At 48.2% G+C, this 27,648-nt stretch overlaps 1 protein-coding gene across 2 annotated transcripts; it reads right to left on the reverse strand.

Annotated features, from left to right (window-relative positions):
• Positions 1-170: 170 nt before the first annotated feature.
• NCSTN (nicastrin) lies at positions 171-27,441 on the reverse strand. Of its 2 annotated transcripts, none has more exons than XM_083417338.1 (17): positions 27,309-27,441; positions 22,827-23,049; positions 21,712-22,132; positions 20,136-20,254; positions 18,256-18,401; positions 17,387-17,537; positions 16,573-16,679; positions 15,234-15,386; positions 12,046-12,150; positions 10,657-10,728; positions 9,540-9,715; positions 5,417-5,519; positions 5,079-5,174; positions 3,897-3,984; positions 3,170-3,315; positions 2,321-2,536; positions 171-899 (listed from the first exon to the last, which is right to left on the reverse strand). In XM_083417338.1, the coding sequence occupies exons 3-17, from the start codon at positions 21,840-21,842 to the stop codon at positions 777-779; spliced, it is 1,932 nt and encodes a 643-aa protein (XP_083273464.1). In that variant the 5' UTR covers positions 21,843-22,132; positions 22,827-23,049; positions 27,309-27,441; the 3' UTR covers positions 171-776. The 2 variants fall into 2 exon arrangements, with proteins under 2 accessions (XP_083273464.1, XP_083273463.1); XM_083417337.1 differs by having other exon boundaries at positions 21,712-21,835; positions 22,945-23,049; positions 27,309-27,438.
• Between the last annotated feature and the right edge of the window lie 207 nt (positions 27,442-27,648).

Here is a 27,648-nt window from a genome sequence, read left to right on the forward strand (position 1 = left end):
CTCAGAATATCCCTTGGTGGCTATGCATAAGTCACACACCCTCCAGTTCAACAGATCTCTATAGACACCACACAAAATAGATGACCACCGTTTTCCCTGCTCTGCACGAACTCTTTGATTCCCTTGGTTATCCAGGGAAGGAAGATATTAAAGCCAGTGGGATCAACGGATTTAATTCGCAAGTATTTTTTTTTAATTAAACCAAGCTATTTATAGAATATGTACAAAAAAATTCCAATTCTTTTTTTTTTTTAAAAAAAGAAATATTTTACACCCAATTCCCCCTTTCCAGCCTCCTGATCTCCCTCTTTTATTTGCATCTTGATACACATACAGACCAAATGATTTGAGAATATCTTTTTAGGTAACCTGGATCTTTAAAATAATAAAAAGGGGAAAGGGAGAACAAAAGAGACTGAGGAACACCCTCTCGTCTGCACAGACCCCTGGAGAAGATTTCCCCCTGTATCTGACCACCTATTCTCACAGAAGTGTGTAGCAGGTGCCCTCGCAGGAAAGGTATCTTCTCTGAAGTTTAAAGACATCTGGCCAAATATCTCCCCTGCAGGAAGAAGAAGAAAAATCATCTCTGTATTGCCAGCATCTTCTTTCAGTACAAGATTGTTTTAGGGGAGGTGGCGGTGGGGAGGGGAGAGAATTGAGATTCCTTTCAGTGCCACAATCCACATCAATCAGGGAAGAAGAGGCTCCAGTGTTGTTCTACCAGCAATCCCAAAGTTCGTTCTCTGTCTCGCCCGGCTTTGAGTGCTAGGAGTTCAATACGCCACGGCTCCCGAGTCTCCTGGGTTGGTGAAAAGCACATCTGCTTTGGCGTTGATGAAGTAGGTGACGACGAACGAGACAATCAGAATAGTGATGCCCACGATAAGCGTGATGATCTGCGGAGAGAATGAGAAGGCAGAACAAACGACTGTTAGAAGAAAGAATGCTGTGGCCAAAGCCCTGGAGTCCAAAAGCAACTCTTGGAATTTATTTATTTTTGGAGGGGGTGGAGCATCTTTGAAATCGGGAGTGCATCTCTTGGGACATGAGGAGAGTAAATCTATTGGGAGGGGACTCACAGAGGGAATTCCACAGGAGAGCAGAATTTTATTCCCCAAAAGACTCAGATGTGATTTTTTATAAAGTGAAGGAGCTAGTCTTCATGGCTTGAAAGGAGGACATGCCTGCTGAAATCTCAGTAGCCAGAGGGGCAGCAGGACAACAGTTCCACCATCAGCAGAATCCAGAATGAATTCTGCACAATTTTCCCTGCTTTTGCCTATTAGCACATTTTTTTACAGATGGCAGAAATCCAGCTTGCCCTGTCCATTGGCCTCCCTAGAGATATGACCTCTGACCTCTGCTGGGCTGCCTTATTCAGAGTCTGCCTTGACCAGCTCTCCAAAGCAGAAGCCTCGCCCAGCAATGCTGCCCCAGATGCTTCCAACTGGAAATCCCAGGGATTGGCCCCTACTCCTTCTGCATGCAAAATAGGGGTGGCTACTGCTACCCAGAATTCCAAATTTTGCAGTAAACTGTCTTCCATGTGTGTCCTGGCTCTCACCAGTGGATTAAGGGCTGTCTGTCTTGGCATACGGTTTCTGCCGGACCCTTTAATGCTGAAATCAGGACGCAGGCAAAAAGGGTTCAGATGCTGAGAAGATGATCCAACAAGTAGCACACACCTTTGGATCCCGTTAGATGGGAATTTATGTGGGCATCCATCTCTCTTGAGAGCCAATGGATTGCATATCTGGGGGTGAAGTCAAATTGCTGCATTTGCAATTCTGAAATGACCTCTCTGGGGTGCAAGCCTGGGCAGTGTGTGTGGAGGTCTCACTCTTGTAGTCCAAAGGAAAGCAGAGCAATGCATTTGGCATCAGCATGGCTGCAGGAGTTGCTGGAAGGAGGTGTACAAGGTGCTATCTAACCATCTTAGGATTTGTGTAGTGTTAACTACCTTAGTTGCCTCTTCAACAGGCTGCTCCCACCGCCCACCCCATCCTGATTTGACCAGCCACTCCACGATGCCTCTTTGGGACGCATGACACTTTGGTCCATCCATCCTACTCTAACTGGCAGTTGCTCTTCCCTGCCCGAGAGATCCCTTTAATATGAGAAGTCATAGCCTGACTTTCTGCATATGAAGTGCATGCTCTGCCACCTCCTCTGCACAGATATGGGACCTGGGCTCAAGCCTCATGAGCCCCCAAACTGTTGAGATGTCCAGAGAGGTCTGGGTCCAAGCTCTGCTTTCTGCACCTTCAGCAAAGAACCACTTTGCTTCCAGGCCCTTCAGCTGGGCCCAGAGACTCACCTCAAGCTGCTTGCTGGCCACGAGGAAGATCCGGGCGTGGAGCTCCTTCCAGCGGCTCTCTGTCCACGTGGAGTACTCAGTGGAGCCCCACTGCTGGAGCTCAAATGCCGGGGAGGAAGCCTGGCTGAAGCGGACTGTTGACATGACACAGTACGGCTGTCGGGGCGATGTGGCATTTGGGTACGGGGCACCCTGCACCCAAGAGTAGTCGTACAGCTGTGGAGAGAACACAGGGGCAATGGAAGCAGAGACTCAGGTGCAAGTTCCAGCCAAAGGTGGACTCCTAAAACTGTCAAAGAGTGTTGCTGTGAAGCTGGGGGTCTGGGACTTTCTGAACAAGGTGGGTTTTTGATGTTGTTGGAATGGTCAAAATGTGCTCTCTGTGAAGCCTGATGTCTGGGCTTGTCGCTTACAGGAGTTCTTACAAACCTACAGTGGTACCTCGGGTTAAGTACTTAATTCATTCCGGAGGTCCGTTCTTAACATGAAACTGTTCTTAACCTGAAGCACCACTTTAGCTAATGGGGCCTCCCGCTGCCGCTGCACTGCCGGAGCATGATTTCTGTTCTCATCCTGAAGCAAAGTTCTTAACCTGAAGCACTATTCTGGGTTAGCGGAGTCTGTAACCTGAAGCATATGTAACCTGAGGTACCACTGGACTGATTTGGGATGGTTGCACGTGTTTATTGTTATTATTCCACTTCTCCTCAGTAGAGCCCAAGGTAGATCAACAATACAGTTAACTTGAACCACAAGGGTGAGACACAAATGCAAAAGTAATATAATCAAAAGTGCTGCAGGCAGCAGAATATGTTGCATCTCGAAAAAGAGTGGGATGAGCAAACTCACCTTGGAGTTCTTGTTGAGCTCCTGGCACTGCTCCTTGGTCACGTTCTCCTGCCGGGTGCCTGTGAGGTTGGCCAAGACGTACTGGACAATGTAGGTGGAGTTCACGGGGTTATTCACAGCGATGTAGTACTGGAGGGGTCCGTTTCCTGGGAGGAAATTGGGGCGGGAGAGGAGGGAAAGGTTACAAGAGGGGCTGGGCAGGTAGAGGCACCAGGCCCTGAAGTCAGCATTGCCCACCCTAAAGGCCCACCTAGCACAGCATCCCATTCTTGTGGCTGTTGGAAGGGACCACAAGGGTCATCTAGCCCAACCCCTTGCAACTCAGGAATCTTTTGCTCAACGTGGGGCTCAAACCCACAACCGAGATGCATGCTCTACCAACAGAACTATCCAACATGCCTACGGAAAGCCTGCACGTAGGACCTGAGTATGACAGTACTCTCATAACCTGTGATTCCCAGCAGCTGGTATTCAGATCCTGAGGGCAGGACGCAGTCCTCATGGCTAGCAGCCCCTGATAGCCTCACCCTCCAAGAATACATCTACATCCCTTTTGAGCCCACTGCTAAATCCAGTGACACTTTTAACTCTGCACTGTGTGGAAGTACTACTTTATTTTACCCTAAACCTCCCAACATGCAGCTTCATTGGGTGCTGCCAAGTTTTAGTATTACAAGGGAGGAAAAACTTTTCTCTCCACTTCATGTGCAACCCAGACCAACTTTACCCAGAACGGCTTTGAGCTCTGCCTTCATGATCGCCTGGAACCAGGGGTTGTTTGCTTGGATCAGGAAGCCATACAGCATGCGTGTGACCTGGAAAGAGGACGAAGCATTGAGTCAGGGCCTCAAGTGCAGAACGCTGAGTTGGGGCCACTCAGAAGCAGGCAGAAAAGGCTGGGCTGGCTCACTGGGAGACCTGGGTTCAGCCAGGAAGCTCACCATGTGGTCATTGGGGACCTGCCCTTTTGCCTAACCAGAACTGGAAGGAGGCTGTCTTACAGGACTCCACATCTGTAGAGGAGAATGGTGAGGAATTTAGTAAGCCTACCCATGAAAAAAGCAAAAGGGATGTTTCCAACCTGTCCAAATGGCTGCAGAGGCAGGCTTGAAAGGCAATGCTTGCCTGATGGACTAACAGCAGGGTGGGGCTGCTCAGAAATTATGGAGATGGGAATCTTTTTTGGTAGGGGGAGATGTAGGCACCTGACCCCTTCCTGCCTAACTAACTGAAGGAGTGTCTCCATCCCCATTGTTCAGCCCGGATGCTGAGGTCCAGCACAGAAGGGTTCCAGGCGGTTCCTTCACTGTGAGAAGTGAAGCTACAGGGAACCAGGCAGAGGGCCTTCTCGGTAGTGGCACCTGCCCTGTGGAACGCCCTCCCATCAGATGGCAAGGAGATGAGTAACTCTATAACCTTTAGAAGACATGTGAAGACAGCCTTTTAATGTCTAATGTTTTATTATATTTTTTATATACGTTGGAAGCTGCCCAGAGTGGCTGGAGAAACTCAGTCAGATGGGCAGGGTACAAATAATAATAATAATAATAATAATAATAATAATAATAATAATATCAGAAGAAATTCCACAAAGCACACATTCCATCCAAATGAGACTGATTGGTGCAACTGAACAAGGTGGGGTTGCTCTGTGCTAGTCATTGGTGGTCAGAGCACCATCCATACGGCTTCAGTCTGGATGAGGGGAAAGGACCCCCCCAAAAGTGATTGTGGTGGTGAAGATGGCTGGTTCAGGGAGATGAAGCAATGCATGTTCTGTTGATGCAACATGGAGAGGGACACACATACACACATGCATGCACACGCGCGCACAAACACACAGACAGAAGGGGGGAAAGGCCAGATCTCAGGCCTGGTGCCAGGGCCCTGGACCCCTGTCTGCTCGTACCGTTGCCGGATCTGCCCGAACAGCTGAGGTGTTGCCGCTTCCTCCTGCAAGTTGGTAGAGTGTGCGGGCAACCACAGTGGCCACATCTGCCAGGGACTGTAGGAAAGGGAGGAAGAGGGGCTCCAGGTTAATACGAGACGGGCAAGCTTGGTGAGTGCATGGCGCGCAGGCCAGCCACCCTCCTGCCTGTGCGCTGTTGGCATGTCTCTATGACAACCACCGAGAGCTCAAGACAATACGAAGTTACGATGACTCTCTCCTCCCTCCCCCTTCTCAAGTCTTTGGAAGGACAGATGGGAGCCGCTCCCCGCCCCCCGCCACGTCACAGCACACTGAACCTTAGCCGTGCCCGTCACATAATTCAGCATTTCCTCTGGGCTCAGTCCCTCCGGGTAGATCATCTGAATGTTCTCCGATGTGTCGTAGATGCTTTGGTAGTAGCTGGAAGAGAGGAGAAGGCAGGTTGGCGAGGGCACAATGGGGCCCTCGAGAGCAGGCGGTGTCTGGAGCAGGTGCCAGGAGGCTTCTCCTGGGGGAGGAGAGTGGGGGGGAATCCAGCCTCCTGCCCCCTTCCTTCTCAAAGCGTTTAATGAGGCTTTGTAATTAACTTGGCCCTTCTGCAGCTTTGCCTGTTTGATGAGCTCAAGGCCGTTTATTGGCAGGGGCGGGAGGGAGAAGAGAAGCCCATGCAACTCGCACCGGGAACACGCTTCTGAAGAAGTTCCGCCAACCTGCTTAAGGATGCTGTCAAACCTTGAGAGGGTGAAGGCCAAAACACAGGGGGTGGGGCAAAAGGAACAGCTCCTACCCATCCCCACTACCCAAAATAGCATGAATTCAAGAGGCCAGACCTGGACGTGGGCAGAGTCAGCTGCCGGCAAGAAGAGGCTCAGGGCCACTGGCAGAACGCTCTAGCACATGGCTTCCCAAACTTGGACCTGTTTTGGGATTACAACTCCCATCATCCTTAGCTAGCAGGACCAGTGGTCAGGGATTATGGGAATTGTAGTCCAAAAACAAATGGAGACCCAAGTTTGGGAAACTCAAAGGAAGCTGGGTAGTTGGTTGTGCTGGAGGGCCACAAATAATATATAAATAATAAGCTTTAGCAGAGGTAAAGAAAAGAGGAAGGAGAGAAAAGAAAAGAAAAGGAGGAGTCCATGATCTTGGCTTGACTTAGATCCCTGAAGCTGGCAAAAGGGGCATGCTATGGGTGCTCATACACACACACACCCCGCAATAACAATCCAACCAACCAGTTGTATCTCTGCAATTCTAATCTGAAATACAATGACCAGTTTTGCTGCCTCTTCAGAAACGGGCTCAGCAACTGAAGCCTTGCAAAAGCACTCCGGGCCACATCATACTGCCTAAGCCGTTGAACCACCTCTCTGCAACCATTCTGCCCATTTTGAAGGTGGCTGTGAGAGAACGGTTTCTGCTCAGTGAACAAATTCCCAGCTAGGAGGCTGCCTGCCTTGTCCCTTCGCCATGGCACCAGGCCCGCTGAGAGGCAGGTTCTGGGCATGGGGATGTTCTGGGCATGGGCATGCAGCCAACCTTCCATGGCTTTAAGAGCAAAGTGGATGGATGATTCAGGGAGGGCATCAAGGCAGAGCAAAGGCAAGGTGGTAGCAGAAACTGCATGCGGGTTCAACACACAGCTGGGCAGAAGCTGCTGACCAGCCTGCCAGATCCACAACCGATAAAGGGAAGTCCTACTTCATGCAGCACATAGTTAAGCTATGGAACTCCCTGCCGCAGTAGGCAGCGATGGACACCCACTTGGATGGCATCAAAAGAGAATTGGGCAAATTCATGGAGGGCAACTAGCCACAATGGCTGTGCTCTGCCTCCACCACTGGAAGCAGCAATGCTTCTGAATACCAGCTACTGGAAGCCACAGGAGGGGAGAGGGCTCTGGTGCTCAGGTCCTGCTTGCAGGTTTCCTACAGGCATCTAGTTGGCCACTGTGAGAAAAGGATGCTGGACTAGATGGGCCCCCTTTGGCCAGATCCAGCAGGCTCTTCTTACATTCTTGTGACGAACTGGGAGCCAAACGGGGAGGGTTTTGCCTCCTTTCCCAGGGGTCTCTGGTTAAGGGTTGGGAAAGAACATGGTAACCATACGTTTGGGTGCGCACGGCACAGGCTGAAGGGCCCAGGGTAGAGCCCGGTGCCTGCAACAGCTGGATTTCCTCAGGCCACCACAAACACACTCCTTCCCATGTTTGTTTTTGTTTTAAAGCAGTCCTTGAAGAACAGATGAGGCCCTCCCTGAACGCTCAATTGCTGTTTGCTAACCTCTGGCTGCCAGCCAGCTGCAGGAAAACATTGCGGTACAAAACTGGATTTCTCGTGGCTGTCAGAACAATTACGCTGCGCCTCTTTAATTACATAGCACACGTCTGCTCCCTCTGCCTCCCCCAAAACACAACTGCTATGCTCTTCCCAGCATCCTCGCCCACCCCCAGCCCTCTCACTCCTTGCGCAAAGGGGTTGCCATAACCCCCTCTACTGGCTACTGTCAGAAAAGGGTTTTGCAAAGACTCTTCTTCAACCTGTTTGGAAGCTGTGCAGCTTCCCAGCAGATGAGTCCGCTATGCAGAACAGAGCTGACCAATGGGCAGGATCTTGCCCCATTTACATGCAGCCCTATGGCACAGGATTTTTTTAAAAAAGAAGTCTGCAACTTTCACTAGTAGGGAAAAAGAGGTGTTTCAAGATAGAGAAAGGGAAGGAGAGACTCTCTTGTTTAACATTACATCTTTCTTTTGAATCTTGAACACTATGGCCCAGCTCTGCCTGAGAACCTGCTAAATAACTTCAACTTTATTCTGGAGTCTGTCTGTTTATACTGGGTGGGTTATTATTTATTGTATTTATAACCGAAAGGTTCTCACAGCAATGCACAACAGGATATTAGTAGGCTATGAGGGCTCAGCGATATAACAACATATCATCCCAAACTGGTTTGATTTTCATATTGCAATATCGGCTTTATAATTACTGATCTGGCAATATATTGCGAATCATTATGCGTGTGTGTGGGTGTGCTATGCAAAAATCGCAATGTAGGGGAAACCGTGAAGCCAGCCAATGCCTCTACATAGCTCCATCCTTATATCAGACATGGTGATATATTTGTTTATCGTGATGTTTAACGGGCGATATATTGTGATGCTGAAAAGCAGATAATATATGGCCATATAGGCTACATATCAACGTAACATAAAACCGATAACTAGTAGTGAAGAGGCAGGCAGTACAGCTTGTATTAGTGATTAACGTTGGAATATAGGAAGCTGCTTTATATTGAAACAGACCACTGGTCCACTAGCTCAGTGTTATTCACCCTGATTGGCAGCTGACACAGACTCTTCAGAGGATATTTGCAGCGTGGAGATGCCGCAGGTTCAACCTGTGGCCTTCTGCATGCAGAGCACAGGTATCCACAGAGATGCACCATCCCTTCCCATGCAACAAGATTCCATTCTGCAGCACCAGCCAACAGTCTGGCAGCCACATTCCGCACCAGAGGCAGCCTATGGACTGTCAGGGGCAGCCCCAAGTATAGCACACTGCAAGCATGAGGTTACCAGAGGATATACTACTGCGGCAAGGCTAAAGCCATGAAAGGTGGCAGCTGGCTAATAAGCCCGAGCTAGAAACAGACACTCCTATTCTGTCTGCATTGCAAAATGCCCTTTGGGCTGCCCATGGGCCACTCTTTGGAAAAAGCGAATGGCTTGCAGGAAGAATTAGGAGTCTGTGTGAAGCATCATGACCAGGGCCTCTGGACAAAGGTGTATCCAGGCTCCCTTGCACCCTTGGCAAGCAGCTGTATTGGTGCCCCCCGTCCCTTGTGCCCCTGGGAAGAAGATGTATTGGTGCCTTTGAAGCTTGGAGAGGCCATGGACTGGAAACTCAGAAAGTTTGCTTTTTGTTGCCTTTTGCACTCTGTCAGTGATGACTTCGCAGCCATGGGGTTGGGTGTGTTCTGCTTTGCCTCCCTTCCTTCTCTTACGCATGGTCCACCTACCTGAACACATGGATGGGCAGGCCAGGCTTCTAGCTACTCCGAACCAGAGTGGAGAGGTGTGATTTTTGCGCACACACCCTGAGCCTACATCCTTGGTGCTGCCAAGGTACGGCCCTGCCTCCGGATTAAGAAATGAAGGTTTCCCAGGCTGCCGAGGGTTTTCAGCAAGGCAGCCTGTGAAGAGAAGTAGGCAGCAGGGGTTTCTGGAGGGCTGGAAACCGAATTGGACAAAGAGAATTCTAACTGAAGTGCTACAAAACTCGTTGGGAATGCACCAGGGTGGGAGAAGGAAGAGCTTTAGGAAAGCAGCTCTCGCGCACAGCAACTGCCGCAACTCTCTTTAAGACATTCCCTAGCCAACCCTCCCAACATGAACAGTTTGCAGCCAATGTGAAGGGCAGGGCTCATTGGGCCGCTTACCGGTTCCTGAAGGTGGAGCGGTGATCGGCCAGCACCACGCCAGGGATCTGCCTGGCCCGCAGGAATCGCTGGAAGGAGGACGGAGGGAGGGGCTGGGAGGCGCCAATCACTTGCATGGTGATGTTGGTATCTCCGCTGCTGTTTTTCAAGGTCTGCACCATGTTCTGAACACTTTCCTAAGAAGTAAGGAGGAGGCTGGTGACGACATTCCTTTTTGAGACCACCTTATGGTTATGAAGATGCATTTGTTGCAAACCCGCAGCATTTGCAGGGAAAAGGCTACATAAATAAACCCGACTTGACAACAGCAGCAGCAAAGCAAAGCAAACGCAAGCTGTCTGCTGCAGCTTAGAACTGGAGAACGGCCTCCGCTCACCCAATTTAGCAACTGCAAAACCAGACACGTTGCCGTGATGGAACTGTCATTTATATAGCATGACTGGAGGTCTCGCAGGTCTAAAAGGACAAGTCCCTGCCGCATGGGCTTACAATGCAAACTTTGGACACGGGACACAATTCAGTTCCATTGCACAGACTTTGTTTCAGGACGTGGTGAGGACCAATGGGCCAAGTGTCTAAGGCTTCAGGGGGGAAAGGGATTACAAGGAAACGGGAGATTTGGCATCATGCAACGGTTCTCTGAGGCATGGAAACAAGGGTGGAGTCTTTTGAAGACACAGGGGACCTCCAGGGTGCCAAGGGTAAAAGGCCAAACAGGGCAAGGCCACAGCGGGCTCCGAAGGCAAGGACCAAGGTGCTTGTGCTGGGTTCAGGCACAGGCAGGAAGCCAGAAGGAGGGGCGTTGCATGTCTGGTGTTCGGAGAGGGGTGAACCAATGGACAGGCATGCGGGGGATGAAGGCAAGACAGAGGAAGGCCAGACAAAAGGAGACGGCCACAGCTGAGGGGAAAGACAACCAGAGCATGAGGCAGAGCTTTTGCCCTTTGACCAACATGGCCACACAGACGTCAAGAGCAAAGCAGGCAATGCTTTGGGGATGATTGCGGAAGGCAGTAGCCTGGCAGGAGAACAAAGCAGGTCCCCACCCCACCCTGCACAGCCTAATTGCCCCTCAGCGCCACCTGAGAACCAAAAAAAGAGCATATTGCACCCTTACCTCTGTAGAGTGGTTCTTCTGCGATACAGGATCTGTGTGCATCCACAGATCGAAGTTATCCATCAGCGCAACCTGCAACAGAAGGAGCACCCGTCATCCCACTTGGTGGCAGCAGTATAGTGGTAACTTAGGCTGTCTGGGAAGCAGGCAGAAAGACCACCCCCCCAAGAAAGCCTGACCAACAGGAGCTGAAAAAGGGCCCAACAGATGGAAACACAAATGGCGAGGGTTTGCTGTCTGGGCAGGAAAAGAGAGTTGTTTTTTTTACCCTCCAGAGTGGGAGAAGCAAACGGCCAATCTCAATGGCTTATCTAGCACCACTGTTTGCAAAGAATTTTGGACTAGAGGCCCTTAAGTGCTACTCTGGACTGAGCAAGAGAAAGCTCTCAGAATCAATGAGCACTTCTTAATTATGCCTTAACTGTTCCGAGCTCCTGGGTTTAAACTCTTGTTCACAAATTTAAATACCCATTGGTGGAGCTTGGAAGCTTCTATTTTTTTAAAAAAGGGAGTAGCCTAGTTAAGCCAGCCCTGCTTTAGGTGGTCACTTTGGCCTCGAGAACAACATGGCCTTCAGCCCAGTTGCCTCGTCCTTCCACCTGGACTGTTTGCATCCTGCCTTTCCTCTGTGCTGGAACGCAAGGCGGCCGAGCTGGGAAGTGCATGTCCCCAAGTGACTTCCCGTCCTGCCACTCCCAGGACACAGGTACATCATTGCAAGACTACGGCATTATGTCCCTACACAAATGCCTTGGGACCCCTGCATGCCTTTAAATAACCAATGAACAGTTATTTGAGAGATGGAGAGAAACACGGGGCCAAATGAAAGAGAGGGAGGGCTGGAGGAGAAGGGGGATGGGCTTCAGGGATTGACAGTAAGCCCCCTGCAGGAAGGTGGACCTGAACTCCAGCCTGCATGAAGACAGACTGCCCTTGATGTTAGCAAACTATAAATCAGGATGTTTCTGACAGATTTGACACACTGGAAGGCCTTTGGGGGTGGGGGAAGTGTAAGGAAGAAATCGTGGTTTTTTTGTCTTTGCTGTGTGAGATGCAGGTCAGATGCGAGCCACCCGCTGCCACAATTTGTGTCAGAGCCTTCTCATGTTGCAGACCTCATATTCTCTGGTCCTTTTGTTTTCTTATTTACTTAAATGCATTTATACACTGCTTGACTGTGGAAACGACGACAACCCTCAAAAAGGTAAAACAATAAAATCAAGAAATCCTTCCCTGCTCCGCAAATATTATTAGTTAGTTGGCACCCGTATGCCTAGAAATGCAGAATCCACACTCTGGGACATGGAAGTGGGTAAACATTGCAGCAAGGTGGAGAAGGAAAAGCCACTGAGTTTATAGCAGAGGAAGAACTGAACTGAACTTCCCTACCTGACTCAGCTCCAGAAAGGAATGGATGTTTTCCAGCTTGACTGGGAAGTGGCCATTCTGCATGTCATAAACCATCCGTGAGCTGCCGATGTAATCAAAGGTCTCCTTGAGAGGGGAAGGCAAATTCAAAAACGGTCACAAAGCAAGCCTTGGCCACCCAGCCTCAGCTGCAACCATAATGATTGGAAGAAGATGCAGCATTTATGATAGAGCACATGGGCACTGCTGCAGCAACCACCTTGAAATCAGGCTCGTATTTACACACCCATCTTGCAGGTGGTCGAGAGAGGCAAGGAGGGGGTTTACCAGAGGCCAACTAAATGGCAGATCTGAACTGGAGCTTCTAGTTTCACAGCTCAGTCTCTTAACCACAATTAAGGTTCTGTCCTTCCCCCCTCTGAATATGCAGCGCAGCAGGTAACGACACCAACCTACCTTGCGGGATCACTGTAAAGTTTATTGTGCGAAGTATTTTGAACAGCCTAACAGTGCCAGATACTGCATCAAAACTACTGGTTTCCCAACAGCTAATTCTGCAGGCTTTGGAGGGAGGTCCTCATTGCCAATTCTCACCCCCCCTCCCCTCCCACTGCTCCCCCACTGGGTGGGGAGATCATATGGAGACATCACAGGACTTTGGAAGCCACTGCAAAGTTGACAGCGCTGAGCAAATGAGGCCCTTCGATGTTGATGCCTGGAGGGGAACATCAGCTGCTAACCATCGGTTCCCCCCCTCTCCCATCTGCCCCCTCCCCTTCCAAATATCCTCTTGGCTTCACACAGCTGCCAGCTCCCAGAAATTAAAACTGGTTTGCTCCAGAGTGTGCATATATTTTTAATCCTTTCCATGTGATGTTTTATGTTCGGAGGCAGCGGGGCCTCCGCATACCCGTTGCTGGGGGACAAAGAGTTAGAGCCGGCCTTCCTGCCGTGCTCTGGCACTTCCTGAGGAGTATCTGGTTGGCTGTTGCTGCTGGTGAGAAGATGCCGGGATAGGTGGACCTTTCCACATACACACCCCATGCCTGATCCATCAGGGCTAATGTTAAGATTCGAACACGCGTTGATGTTAACACCCAACCAGGTTTCCACCATTCTTGGCCAGCTAAATCCCAGCCAAGGGAAAAATATCCACGTGCCCAGACTGAAAGGGGAAAAGGAAGCTACAAAAGTCTACCCAGGAAAGAAGCCTCAATAGAGAGAACCATGTACTTTCATTTCAACTTATTAGCAGCTTCCTGGGGTCTTTTGGTTGCCATTCCAAGATATTACGGTTGGGGACTGAACCTGAAGCTCTCTCTGTGCATAGCAAATGTTCTACCACTGAGTTATGCTCCCCAGCACCACACAGAGGGCTGCCCTCCAATTGGGAGTGGCTTCCCAGAAGCTTTTTAAAGGGAGAGGCCAGGGATTGTTCTTTTGCCAAGATCATTGGTCCATCTAGCTCTCAGAATCTCAGCTCTAACTGGTGGAGCTGCCTGGGGCCTCAGGCAACAGTTTCCCCCAGCTTTGCTTCTGTTAGTATGCAGTTTTAAATGCCTTTTTTAAAAATAAAATAAAAAAAAGAAATTTAACAAAGTAAGGAAGTATGTATGATACTGAGTTATCAGGTCCTAAAACACTAATAAAGATGCCAACAAAAATTATGTCCAACCAAAAGCACACCAAGCAAGTCATACTCAGAGTAGAGCAACTGAAATTCATGGGCTCGCCAATATCAGTGGGTTTGCTCCAAGTATGACTATCACTGAATGCCATCCTTCGAATTACGTTTCAGATGCATTAAATGTGCTCTATTGAATTTTCTTTTCCTGAGTGTTTCAGCTGCAATGATTTTCACTACAAAAACGTTTACGGAGAAATTTATGCAATGCGTTACAATTAAGTTGACATACATTTTAGTTCTTGATTACTAAATATCAGTCAAAGCAAACATGCTAGATCAGATCCCAACAGATTAAGAGCATCAGAACATTTTCTGCAAAATCCACATCGCTGGCTAATTCCCTGGAGGGGCTGGGCTTGGGTACATCTGCCTCACTGATCATTCGTTTCTCTGGGGATAAATACATTTATTCCAGGGCTCAATGGCTACGTTTTCCAGCTGAGAATAACAAAGGCCACCAATGCGATTCCTATTCCCAACGCAGCAACTGGGAGCGCTCTTTCAGCCTGAAGTACATCGGAAGCTGCCATACCCTGAGTCTGATTATCCTTGGTCCATCTAGCTCAGTATTGGCTACACTGACTGGCAGCAGCTCTCCCAAGCAGTGTTAGAAAATAAACTAACAGCCAAATGGCATCTTAAACCCAGATTACGGTCACCACAATGGAATGTCTAGGTGTCTTTTTTTACAATGAAATTTGATGATGATGATTTTTTTTTCATTCCTATACTGCTTTTCTATTTTAAAGAATAAAACTCAAGATGGTTTACAACACATTAAAAACAATCTAGAATTCAAGCTTCATGGAAAATATTTTAGATCCTACTCTAAGTGACATTTTGCTCTCCCCATCTTTATTTACCTACTTAATTTATACAGCTGCCCCATAGCAGAAGTACTCTAGGAAGCCAGTGTATCGCACTAGGACCTGCGAGATGAGGGTTCAGATCCCCCCACAGTCATGAAGCTCACTGGGTGACCTTGGGCCAGTCACAGCCTCACAGGGCTGTTGTAGGGTTTAACTGAGGAGTGGGGGGTGAACCATGGACTCCTTGGAGGAAAAGGTGGGACAGCTCTTCTGCTTACCTGCTTAAGAAAGCTGGCAGGGCCAGCTAGATGGAAGCCAGTTGCCAACCTGGCATCCAGAGATCTCCACGGGGTCACAACTGGACCCACGCCGGTCGCAAAACGCACCTGGGGAATTTCTAACACTGTCTCCAAGGCCAGAGGGGCCTTTAGGAATATAGGAAACAGCCTTATACAGAGCCAGGTCCTTGGTCCATCTAGCTCAGTGTTGCCTACACTGACTGGCAGGGGCTCTCCAGGATTTCAGACAGGAGTGTCTCTCAACCACACCTGGAGATGCCCTTGGGGATTGAACCTGGGACCTTCTGCATGCAAAGCAGACCTTCTATCACTGCCCTTTCCTGCCAAACCTAAGCTGCTGGGGCCTGGACCCGGGACCTTCTGAAGGGAAGCTCCTTCCTTCCCTTGCCATGAAAAAACAAGACCTGACCTTACCCCCTGGAAGAAAACAAACATGATGTTTTTCGGCAAGGTCTGAACTCCAGGGATCTTGTGGATGGCTTCGGCTGCCGCCAAGAGAGTCACAAAAGACGCCACGGCACTCTCTGCCCCAGGGGCCACATTCCAGAAGAAAGAGTGGCTGTCCATCTGCCAGAAGCAAGAGAGAGAGAATCAGGAAGGTCCAAAAATTCACCGTTTCCATTGCCCTGTCTGCATGCATCCTTTGGGTCTCCAAGGACAATTCAAAGTGCTGGCTTTAATCTTTAAAGCAGGGGTAGGAAATCTTAGGCAGGAGCCTTGAAACCCTCACCGGCCATTGTGTTTAGGGCAGACAGGCTCCTTAACTTTTGTGTCTTACCTCCCTCTCCCCTGGTATGTTTATCAGCTCCCAACATACATTTGGCACTTGAAACAGGGGAGTGGAGATTGCTTCCGATAGGACCAGCAAATCATTTGAAAGTCAAACTAAAGCATCCACATAGTTGTGAATCTTATTTAACAGCATTAAGGCACATTTCCTCTAAGAACAAACACCACATAGAGTGATGAGGCATCAACAACTATGGAACTGCAAATGCATTTGTGAGAATGGGAAAGTTGAGCCATTGTTCATTTTTTATGCTCTTTGAACAAAAGACGTTTGTGACTGACAACAGTTGACCTCTTAAGAGATTTTTCCTGCAGTGTTTTCCTGCAGCTGGATTCAGAGATTCCGAGCTATTTTACTATATTCGAGTCAACCTTTCATTAATTTGATGTCTTACAATCACACACAATCTATTTTTGTGTTAAGCTGGAAATTCCACTAAATAAAAATAAAGGTTATTCCCTGAAAGGCAGCCTATAAATTCTGTCTATAATAAACAGAAGAACAATTTCATAGAAGGTGACAGTTTTTACGTTTTTAAGGAAACATCTTTAAAAGGGTCATACTGTGGATTCCCAAAGTGATGTAGTATTTAGGAAATAATGATAGTTTTCTCATTTTAAACCCAAAGTGACCCGTTTAAATTACTTTAATGGGTGTTATCTGTATACGGACCATGTTTAACAACAATTTCCAATTTGAAACTTGATTCAGATTTTGCCCAATCTACACAATAATCCGTTTTGCATAACTGCTAGAATTCTGTGTAGTTACAACCCAACGTCACATGATAAAATCCTTCTGCTCCCTACCAGTCAGTACTGTGCAACAGCTGAGTTTTGAGAACAGGGTGGGGGTAATGAGCCAATTCATAGCTGACACAAGGGGCAGCCAATCAGGGCTTCGTAAATATGGATTCTGCTCTAAGCAAGGAGAGCCCCCTGCCTCCACATGTGCAACACCTACCCGACTGGAAGCAATGATGACACTGTCCGGGTCCATCTTCTCGGACTCATTGATGGGCTTCACTGTACTCCACACGTTGTAATCTTTGAGAGGGTCACAGACGACCTCTGGAGCAGAGGGAGAAAGTGGCCTCAACAAAGCGCAAGGAGCACAAACTGGCTAGCTGGTCATTCCTTGGCCTGGGAAGTCTGACTGACCCCCACCATGTGCTGCGGCCTGCCTTTGTGGTGTCACCCCTCAAAGCAGCTTTGAAACAACCAATTGAAACTATTTGACGTCTAGCTGGGAGAAATGAGATTGAAGTCTTATCCAACTTATGCAGCCAGGATCCCCCCCCCCCCTTTTAAAACACCACCACAATCTGAATCCAGAATTTTCTGCATCAACCCCAGCCAGCACAGTCACACTGACTGGGGCTGGGCTGATGGGAGTTTTAGTCCAAAACATCAGCTTGGCCAATACATTTCTACATGCAAAATATGCATGGTGTCAGTGAGCTTGTGAACCTGCCTCCCTAGAGCAACAGAAAACAAATCTGCTCCGTCTTCTAAGAGACAGCTTGTCATATATTTGAAGTTGGTTGTATCACATTGCCTCTCAACATTTCTTCCCTAGGCTGAACGTGCGCAACTCCTTAACCATTTCCTCATGGGGCTCGCAGGCTCTTTGGCATTTTTGCCACCCTCCTCGGAGCACCTTTCAGTGTGCTAGTATCTTCCTTCAACCGCGCTGCCCAGAATTTCCTGACGCACAGCTTGGCGGCTGTCAGCCTCGTCTTGGGACACTTCCCCACACACTGGCCCTGTTGTCTCACCTGGGTTGAGGCTGAAGGTGCTCTGGATGGCACTGCGCCGCATGCAGGTGACGGTGCTGGTCACAGCATGCATGTGGGAGGACAGCTGCATGGCACACAGCGGGTACTGCGGGTCAGAGCCGTTGGCAGGGAGGTTGTAGGTTTGGTAGCACTAGAGGAGGGAAACAGAGAAGGTGGGACACTTCAACAGACTCATTTGCATGTGTTCCTTATGGTTGTATTTCATGGTCTCCCTTTGCTCCCAGGAGGCTCTTTGCTTCAACACAGTCTTCTGTGGACAGAGGCAGGGAGACATTCCCCCCCCCCATTTAATGTCCTGCAAAACTCTCATGCCACATCCCATGCTGTTCCAGAGGGCTGCAAGTTAGGTCCGCAAGCTGCGCATATTTCATTAGTTTAAGTTGCCATTCTTCATTAGTTGGGACCTCACTCGTTTTCCATTTTGGGGCTAACAAAACATGGGCCGCAGTAGTAGCGTCCATAAATAAACTTTTTTGACAGCTGGGAATTTCCATCTGAATTATCCCCAGCAAAAAGGACTCTGGTTTTTTGGAGAAAGTACTTTTTCTATTCATTATAAATTATTTCCCAATACTCTTTTACCCTTTTACAGGTCCACCACATATGAAAGAATGTAACCTCGACCTCACTGCATCTCCAGCAGACGGCTGCAATCCTCTGGAGCTGATTTGGGATGGGGGAAGCACAGTGAGCTACTGAAGGAAGAGGGAAATCAAAGGCAAAAGATTGCCTTTCCTTCACTTTATTTCTCCCCATAGGAGAGAAGACTGCTGTGAAAATTAATAACACCACCAATTTTATTAGTTGTACCATGCCCATCTTGACTAGGTTGCCCCCCCCCGCAGTACCTTCTTAATGACCTCTGTTTCATTCTCATCTTGAAGGAGGAAGATGGGGAAATCAAAATCCATGTAGGAAAGGCCGCTACCGAGGGGGTTCCACACAGTCATGCTGCAGTGGGCGTATTCAGGGCCATAGCTGCTGTTGTAGACACCTGGAGGACAAAGTGGGAAGAGTCAAGGCACCGCTGAATCAGTCTCGTTCAGAAGGAAATACCCATGTCGCCTCGAAAAGGGCTGTCTAGTAAACAGCCGTCTGTATTGTGATGCACCAAGACATTTTCTGGTGGTGATTGTTAAGCCTCTTGCAGCGACAGTCCCAGCTGCCCTAGTGTCTCAAGAAAAAAAGGGTCCCTGGCTGCTGTTGGGTAAGCTGCTCCTAGAATAGGACAGGGTGAGTGAAACTATCTAGTGACAGAGAATTAGGAGGGGACAGGGGCCGGGTGTCATGCCTATCCCTGACCTGGTACCAGGCATGAAGCCTTTAGAGAGTGACCTGCAGGTCAAGGACCTTGAGGAACAGGCAAAGTCCCCCAGAACCAATGCTGAGGATCCCTTTGAGAGACTTTCTGGGTTGAAGAACCACTAAAACGGTCAGAGGAGGAGGTACAGCTGCCCCCCCAAGTCCTTGAGAATGCCAGTGCCAAAAGCACACAACCAAGACTGTGATGGTGACCCATTGTCAGTTGCCCACTCATGAGTAAGCAACCCTGATAATCCTTCACTCTGAGCAGCTGTTTTTAGGGTGTGTTTAGGAGGTCGGAGTATACAAGGTTTCCTTCCTGAGCCTTTCAGCTGCTGGGAACAACACAGGCTTCTGGCTCCTGCTTTCCAATTCTAATATCCCTGCCTTGCTATCTCCTTACTTTGTCTGAACGCCCTGTGACACTGACCTTGGGCTGTTGCCAGACTTTGCCTCTGGATAATATCAGGACCTAGACTGATTCTCTGTGGTTTGCCTGGGCTGGGCTGCATCTGCAACCCTGCCCTCATTGGTGATTACTTTGGCAAAAGGCTTAAATCTCCTGTTAACTGGAGGAGGCAGCGAACTACAGTGGTACCTCGGGTTAAGAACTTAATTCGTTCCGGAGGTCCGTTCTTAACCTGAAACTGTTCTTAACCTGAAGCACCACTTTAGCTAATGGGGCCTCCCGCTGCTGCCGCGCCGCAGGAGCACGATTTCTGTTCTCATCCTGAAGCAAAGTTCTTGACGCAAGGTAATATTTCTGGGTTAGCAGAGTCTGTAACCTGAAGTGTATGTAACCTGAAGCGTATGTAACCCGAGGTACCACTGTACAGGAAAGAGGAATTGAATATTGGGACAAGAGGGCAAGAGGAAAAACTGGGAGAAAATACAAGGGGGAAAGTATGCTCAGATGCCATGGAGATGAAGGCGAATGGAATAAGAAGAGAAAAAGAATTGCCTAAGAAGCGTATGTAAAAGGCTGAGCCTTTTAAGCAAGAAATTCTTAGTTCAGAGCTTAGTTCTGCCTTAAGGTAAGCCCCTCCCTTCTCATGCTCATCACACCTACAGTGATGATGCTGATTCGGGATTGCAATAAGTCTACACACTTCCCATCAACCCCAGCATCATGTGGCTGTTCTAACTGAGGACAATGGGACTTTGAGTCCAAAACATCTAGACACCAGGTTGACAAAGGCTGGAAAGCACTATAGAAAGAAAGCACTATAATGACATTAGGTAAAGCTAGTCAAGGTATCTGGCTGGAAATCTAGCCAGCCAAATGCTGCTGTTTTCCCCATCCTGTCCAGTATGAACCTATGTCAGCCCTTTAGAGGACATGCAGCAGAAAGAAGTCCCTTCTCCACAAATTAGCGTAGCCCACAGGCAAGTCTCTCTCCCCACCGCCACCCAGCTCCTTCCTTACCAAAGCCATCGTTGGGGCACCGTAAACCAGGAGAGAATCCTGTGAGGAGACTGGATTTGGAGATGGCCACAGCGAGGCCAGAGATGCGGGAGCTGCCCTTCAGCTGCTGCATTACATCACTGTTGAGAAAAGAAACACAAAAATGATGAACAGACCTCCGGGGGGGGGGGGCTGTTTTAGATTTTTAGCTAGTTATCGCCTGCCTTCAGCACTTAAGTAGCCAAGCACAAAAGGGGAGACTTCAAACAAAAACCATGGTATAGTGTGTAACAAATCATAAAAGGAGAGAGAGTTTAGCCACATTCTGTTCCCCCCCTCAAAGGGAGAAGCAATTTTAAGTAACTGGAATGCGTAACTTCCTCCTTATCTATTTAATGCTTTGCAGAATGACAGGAAGTCAAGGCTACACTTGGGTGTTAAATGCCATCTGGTCCTGATAAACCATCTTCATTCATTTACTTTTTCCTAATGAAAAAGAGTCTAATCATTAACTCTCTCCTTCCCATCACCCATACTGGCATGAACTCTTCAACCACACCACCCTTTTCTGCATTCCCTATTTTCTTTGGCCCAAGGGCCACTCCACATACATATACATACTCTTGCTTACACACACAGTCCCTTAAGAATCTAAAGAGTGTGTGCTGTGAAAAATTTCTACGCCAAGTCCCTTTTTTCAGCTACTCCCACAAGAAATACCATGTTGCCTATCACAGGATATTCACATGACCACAACTGTCTATGTAGTGCACAGGAACAACACAGGAAGCTGAATTTTATTGAGCCAGTTTCATCTGCCCCTCTGCCTCAGCAGTCTTCCAACCATTTCAGACACACCTTTAAACCTAATCATGCATTGGGGAACCAGTTCTTATTTTTTTTTTTGCCATCTATCTGCATAGTGGTAGTGCTGCTGTTGCAACTCACGTTAGATCAGGCCGCAATCAGGTATTTGGTCCTGACTAAGCAGACGAAGAGCAATGATGTAGCTCACCACTGCCTGCCATAACATGCTTTGCCTCCTTAGAGTTTCAAGCAGGAGTCAAGGGAGATACACCCGATCTGCACATGCTTGGGACTGAACCTAGGACCCTTCTGCATGCAAAGCAGCTGTTCTACCCCTGAGCTCCAGCCCAGACAGCCCCAAACTCACATTATTAAATGAGATCTGGTACCATGCAAGATCACACACAGACAAACTTAAAAACAAACTGAGGAGAACAGGAGAAGCTAAGCTGCGAAAAGAAGGGGTTGGAAGCAGGCGAGGGGGAGAGAAGATGTGAAACATCTTGCATGCAAGACGAATATTTCATTCTCTGTTGACACTGATCTGCTGAGTATCAACGCTGCCACAGACCCAAGAAAAGACGGAAGGCACACATGGCGGAAACACTGCTAAAGCCCCATGTTGGGCAAAAGATTTCTGCATTGAAGGAGGCTGAACTAGATGACCCTCATGGTTCCTTCCAGCCCAGGGGCCTCTCTGAGATTTTCTAACAGAAACAAGAGCTACAAGTACAATAAATAAGTTAGGCACTTTTTGTGGGGGCAGCGGCAAGGGGGAATGGTTCATTACCTGGTGAAAAGATATCCATCTAGCAGCACCATGTAAGGGGCATGTGGCCCATCCTTCAGCACCCAGTTCAGGTCAGAGTTCTTCTCCACTACATGGATGACTCCGGTGTCTCCATTCAAGGAGGCTGCCATGAGAAAGGAAGAGGTCCCTGATGCAACATTCTCACCAACCCTTGGGTGTTTCGTTTTCTGTTGCTTGGCAATTGCACTGGACTCCCCCCCCCCCCCCGCCAAGCTAGCTTCTAAGCTGTGCTGTAAGTAAGACTAAGTACATGAAACTGAAATAACTACCACTTCTTTCCCCATTTACTCCTGCTTCCCCTTCCTCTGCTTGTTCCTCCCATGATGAATTTCAGATTGCAACTCCACCCAGCAGGGGCTGTCCTCTTCAACTCTAAAACACCACACATATACATCAATGACTTAGCGTATTTTTCGCACCATAGGACACACTTTTTCCCTCCTAAAAAGCAAGGAAAAATGTCTGTGCGTCCTATGGAGCGAATGCAGGGGGGAGGCAGACGGGAAAAGCCCCCAAGAGCTCCGTGCACTCTTGCGGGCTTTTCCACAGGAGGGAGAAGGGACTGACTGGCCGCATCAGTCCCTTCTCCCACCTCCCAGGAAAGCCAGGAGAAGCCGCGATCTCTTTAAAGGGGTTGCGCAGCTTCTGCGGGCTTTTGGGAGAGGTGAGGGAATCCCCCCCCCACCTCCCAGAAAAGCCAGGAGAAGCTGTAATCTCTTCAAAGGGGTTGCGCGGCTTCTGTGGGCTTTTGGGAGAGGTGAGGGAATCCAACCACCTCCCAGGAAAGCCAGGAGGAGCCCTGTGCAGCGTCTCCCGGCAAGGAGAGGCTGCACAGGGCTATGGCTTCTTTAGCCCTGCGCAGCATCTCCTGGCAAGGAGAGGTTGCGCGGGGCTAAAGAAGAAGCCAAAACAGTGAGCGGGATCCATCCTGCTCGCTGCCTTGGCTTGTGCCATAGCTGCGCACAACCCCTCGGGCAGGGAGAGGTTGTGTGCAGCCTGTACGCTGCTCTTTGGGGCTGGGGGAAAAAAGATTTTTTTCTTGATTTCCCCCCCCTAAAAACTGGGTGCGCCCTATGGTCCGGTGCGAAAAATACGGTATATCTAAAATGCCACTTGCTGACTGACAAATTTGTGGCTGAGTAGATGCGGTCCAGGTGATGTAGATCCACTTTCTCTCCCAGGCAAAAATTCATTAGAATGCGATACACTCACACTGGCAGCCAACTTGATGAGTAGCGTTCAGGAGGCGGACACACGATGCCGTCCTGTTCAGTGGGATGTAGATTTTCCTCTCAACAGAGTTGCACCAGCCTGCACCTGTGGGAGAGAGAGAGAGAAAAAACAGATGTAAAGATCCCAATCTGGCCTCGACTATCCAGGCCTAACCACAGAGTTGGGAGGGACCTTATAAGCCAGGCCTAGGCAAACTCGGCCCTCCAGATGTTTTGGGACTACAATTCCTATCATCCCTGACCACTGGTCCTGTTAGCTAGGGATCATGGGAGTTGTAGTCCCAAAACATACGGAGGGCCAAGTTTGCCTATGCCTGTTATAGGCCGTCTAGTCCCACCTCATAAGGATGCAGGAAATCCACTAGTACAGTATCCCTGCTAGGAGGCCATCCAACTTGCAGCCTCTCTGCAGTCCCCACTCAAGGACTGCTCTCATTTCCTTGACAGCTCACTGAAATGGTGTGGCTCAGGAGTAGCCAGCATAGCAACCTCCTAATGTTCTGGATCAAAACTCCCATCACCACCAAGCACTGGGTGCGGTTGATGGTAGTATTGGCCCGAAACGTCTGGGGAACGCTATGTTGGCTACCCCTAGGCCATTTTAAGTACTGGCTGTGCCTCACAGTTGAGTGTGTGGCACGGTCTTTACAGCACCTGAGAGATCTGGATTCAAATCTCCACTCTGTCACAAACTATGAATGACCTTGGGCTAGTGTAATCTTGCCTTGTAAATAAATCCATGTAAGAGACTTGCCTGCTAAGACTAATTTCCATGTGGGCTGCAGAGAGATGGAAGCAGCCTCCTCCCAAAGCCAGTATGGAAATGCAGACTGCGGGCCTCATAGCAGGCTAGGGAAAAATCGATGCCGATCAAGCAGACGGACTGAGGGATGGAATAACCCTTCTCCCCTTTGCCTGTTTTATCTCAGGGACTCAGAGCCAGCAGTCAATGAGATGGCATTGTGGAGTCTGGAAGCCCTCTTTCATAACACCCCAATCAGCAACCAACAGATCCTCAAAGTATTGCAAACATGCCCCATCCCCAATCCAACATGTAATCAGGGATTTTTTTCTGGAAAACTCCAAAATGGAAAATTCTCTTTTGCAAATTAGGATAACTTGCATTTTAAAAAAAAATCAGGTTGCATTAGAAAATTTTCTGATGCTGTAACCTGAAGAGTAAACTAACTTAGCATGTTTATTTTATTTGCATTTGGTAAACAAAAGTAAAATCTGAATCTGCCGAGCTCCCCTATTTGCAACTGGCACCCATTCATTTCTGCTAATGAACTGATTAAAAAAAATCGCATCCCATGGCACTGTACACAAATGAAAAAGCGAAGCAGCAAACACAACCCTAGCCTTGAACATTCTACATGTCATGTGCAAAACAACTAAACCACGATACAATTGCTACATTCACCAAAAGCATGTGACTAACAGTATCTCCATCCCTCAATCCCCATCCATCTTTTGCTCACTCATTTACTACGACAACCTCCTAGCCTATTAGGGACACCTGCTAATTTAATAAATTACACTTGTTTAACTTCAGCCCATTATGAAGCCAACTTTCACCGACTTATCTTTGCTTTCACTTCCAAGGCAGAAAGGTTTTCTGCTGCTTCTCAAACTGGTTGAGGCTAGAAAAACCTCAGCTGGATCCCTTCTCCCCCAACACTGCACTTCAGGGTTTCCTTTACAGACATCCAGTATCACTCCTTCCTTCCAGCCATCCTATGTCATATTCTCCCAAAATATGATGCTAAGCACAGAGAAAAGCTGTGAAGCTTTACCACCTCTGCTTACAGATCTTGCTCTTCTATTTTTAACAGCTGCATGATGCAGGTAGAAAATTAAAGCAACTGAATGGTTTTCTATCATTGTCTTCAAAGTCAAGGTAAAAATCCAATATAGAGGTAACTGAAGCATGGTTGACTGAATGTGAGTTGGTCTTCTTAGAGAAAGGACATAGGCAAAGCTGATAAAAAGGCACTCCTAGCTACTGTCACCATCTGGGCATCCAGGAAAAGTAAGGATGAAGGAGTCTCTTACACTGTATAACCTGCTCTTTCAAGAGGGCGGCATCCCCACCCAGAACAGGTTCAACGATCTCCTAGTCCCTCATAGTACCAGTATCCAGTCTAGATTAAGTATGGGTTTAACTTTCATCTACTCTAAAATTAACTACAGATACCTGTTTGTTACTTCCATGGGCTCCTTGAAAGTAAATAATGGGAGGACAGCATACTGGTGATTTGACTCAAGATTTTATTTAGATATTAGGAACTATGCAAGACCACATGGAACTTTGTGGTATCTGAGAAGTCAAAGGCGACTGTGCAAAACAGCAGTCTCCAAGCACCAACTGCTTTAAAAAAGGAATGGAACCACTAAGAGAAGAAAGACATGTGGCCACCACAGCAGGAAATTATGGTAAATGGAACTGAAAACTACTAAGATATCTGGGAGAATCAATGGGGCTGCACTTTCCCTGTCTGTCTCCATCTGAAACCCATTTTGAGCCATGGAAGCAATCGAAATGTACTTTTATGTTGTTGAGGTTAGTCTGATACATAATCTCTTGTATCCTTGTCCAATCTTCAGGGGAATTGCTGTTAGTCTCTCATGGTTCAGATCCATCAGGAGCCATGCGTTCAATACTGTGACCTAATTTTATGGAATTCCCTTCTAGTTAACTCAGTTTGGCCCCTTCCTTGTTGAACTTCCAGTGCCTACTGAATATTTTATTCCAGTAGGCAATTTGACTGAATTTCCTGATTTTAACCCATTTTAATTTTCAATGCCTTGTGTTTCTATATGTGGTCAAATTTTTTTTAATGAACTATTGACATGATCAATATTAGTTGTCCCTGTATTACAGATGCCCAACAGGCTTTCACAAACACACACAATTATTATTTTTTTGCTTTTTTAATGGACTTAGTATTCAGTCCATATGCTCAGTACGCAACTCATATCCACCAGCAACCACTTACTTAGTATTGCGGCCCCAATTTTATGGAAATCATTTCCAGCTGAGGGCAGGAAGCCATCACCACCAAAGTACCAGCACCCACTGAATACTTTTTTCCAGCAGGCATTTTAAGTGAATTTTCTTATTTTTATCATTCTAACTGATTTTAATGTTCATTGTATTGCATTTGTAAATAAATAATAAACTATGAACACAATCATTTTTAGTTGCCCTCATGTTAAGAGTCCCAACTGACTCCAACTAGAAGTCAGGCATTTAGTGTTGGAGGTCCCATGTTCTATAACATTTTTCCAGCAGAGATTCCACAAGTTTTCTATTGACTCTCAGGTATCTCTTAGAGCTCTTTTTATATCAACAGGCCTATTGAGCTGTTTAAACTTTCTTGATGAGCCAGCCATTTTAATAATCTTTGTTCATTGTTTTTTTTTTGTGTTTGTTTGCTATTTTATGAATTGCTGGCATAAAACCTCACAAAGCTTGGCAAGCAGCGGAGTCCCTCAGCTAGAGGTTACCGCAAAGCAGGGAGTGAAGAAAATAAAAAAACTTGTAGCCATGAAGTCATCGACTTGTGAAATGAGTTCCATGATATCAGATTGCAGGCTAAAGTCCCTCCCTGGTATTACAGATGTAAAGTTCTGTACATCTGGGAGTCTGGCGATGAGGATGCAGTAGCTGACATCCACGCTCCTCACAAATTTATGGGAATACTGATCTGGGTTACCAGCTAGACTTCAGTTCTTTTTTTCTTCTTTTTTCGCTTCCCCAAAGACAGGGAGCGACTATTCCACCTCCACCACAGAATCACGTACCAACTGGGAGGGGCTTATTCTGCTTGCAACCCCCGTCTTGGAACAAAGCCTACAAGCTGACCTCATGGCCAAAACATCCCCCTTAACGTTTTTCCTAAATTTTAACACACAGACGCACTTCTTTCTTTCTTTCGTTTTCGCAACGTGTTGCCTAGTGAAGGACGCTGGAGAACTCAAAAGCTCCCCAAGCTTTCGTGACATTTGGGTTGATCCCAACGAAGCTTTTACCAAAAATGGTTTGGGACGGGGGGGGGGGGCGAGTTTTCCTACAGCTTCACCAGAGACCAAATAACTGCATTTGCTCTTTCACCGCGATTCTAGTGACCAATGGACGACACTTCGCACCTGTGGAACACCCGCCTGTCCGAGAAAAAGAGGCCTTTCCTTTGCTTTCCCTGGGCTTTCAGGCGGCTGCCTCCCCAGCTCCTCTCAGACAAGGTCAGGTTAGGGCTCTGGCGAGCCTCCGCAGAGGCACGAAACGCCCCTTCGAGGGACCCGGGGGTCCCACGGCCTCCGCCACCCAGGTTGTTGCCTCACCTGCCGCCAAGGCGCACAGAAGGAGCCCCCGGAGGAGCCACCCTTCAGCTTCCCTCATCATCCGCCCGCAGCTGGTCGCCGCTTCCGCCTCCTCGACGGCCGCCATCTTGCCGGCGGCTTCCGCTTCCTTTCCTTCTCGAGGTTCATGGAAGACGCTCTGCCCCGCTCCCCCGCAGCGAGCGACCTGAGGGGGAGACGGTCTAGTCGTATGCCGCCTCTATGCTCTAAAGAGGCAGCCGCGCCCTTCCTGTTTTTGTCCTCCTCGGCGACTGGTTCTTTGCTGGAGGCTCTTTCCTCCGCTTCCCCCAGGAGGCGCTCTTTCTCAGAAAGGATGTTCCCT

Source organism: Podarcis tiliguerta (genome assembly GCF_965153285.1).
Source record: "Podarcis tiliguerta genome assembly, chromosome: 16".
In the NCBI taxonomy this organism is placed as follows: domain Eukaryota; kingdom Metazoa; phylum Chordata; class Lepidosauria; order Squamata; family Lacertidae; genus Podarcis; species Podarcis tiliguerta.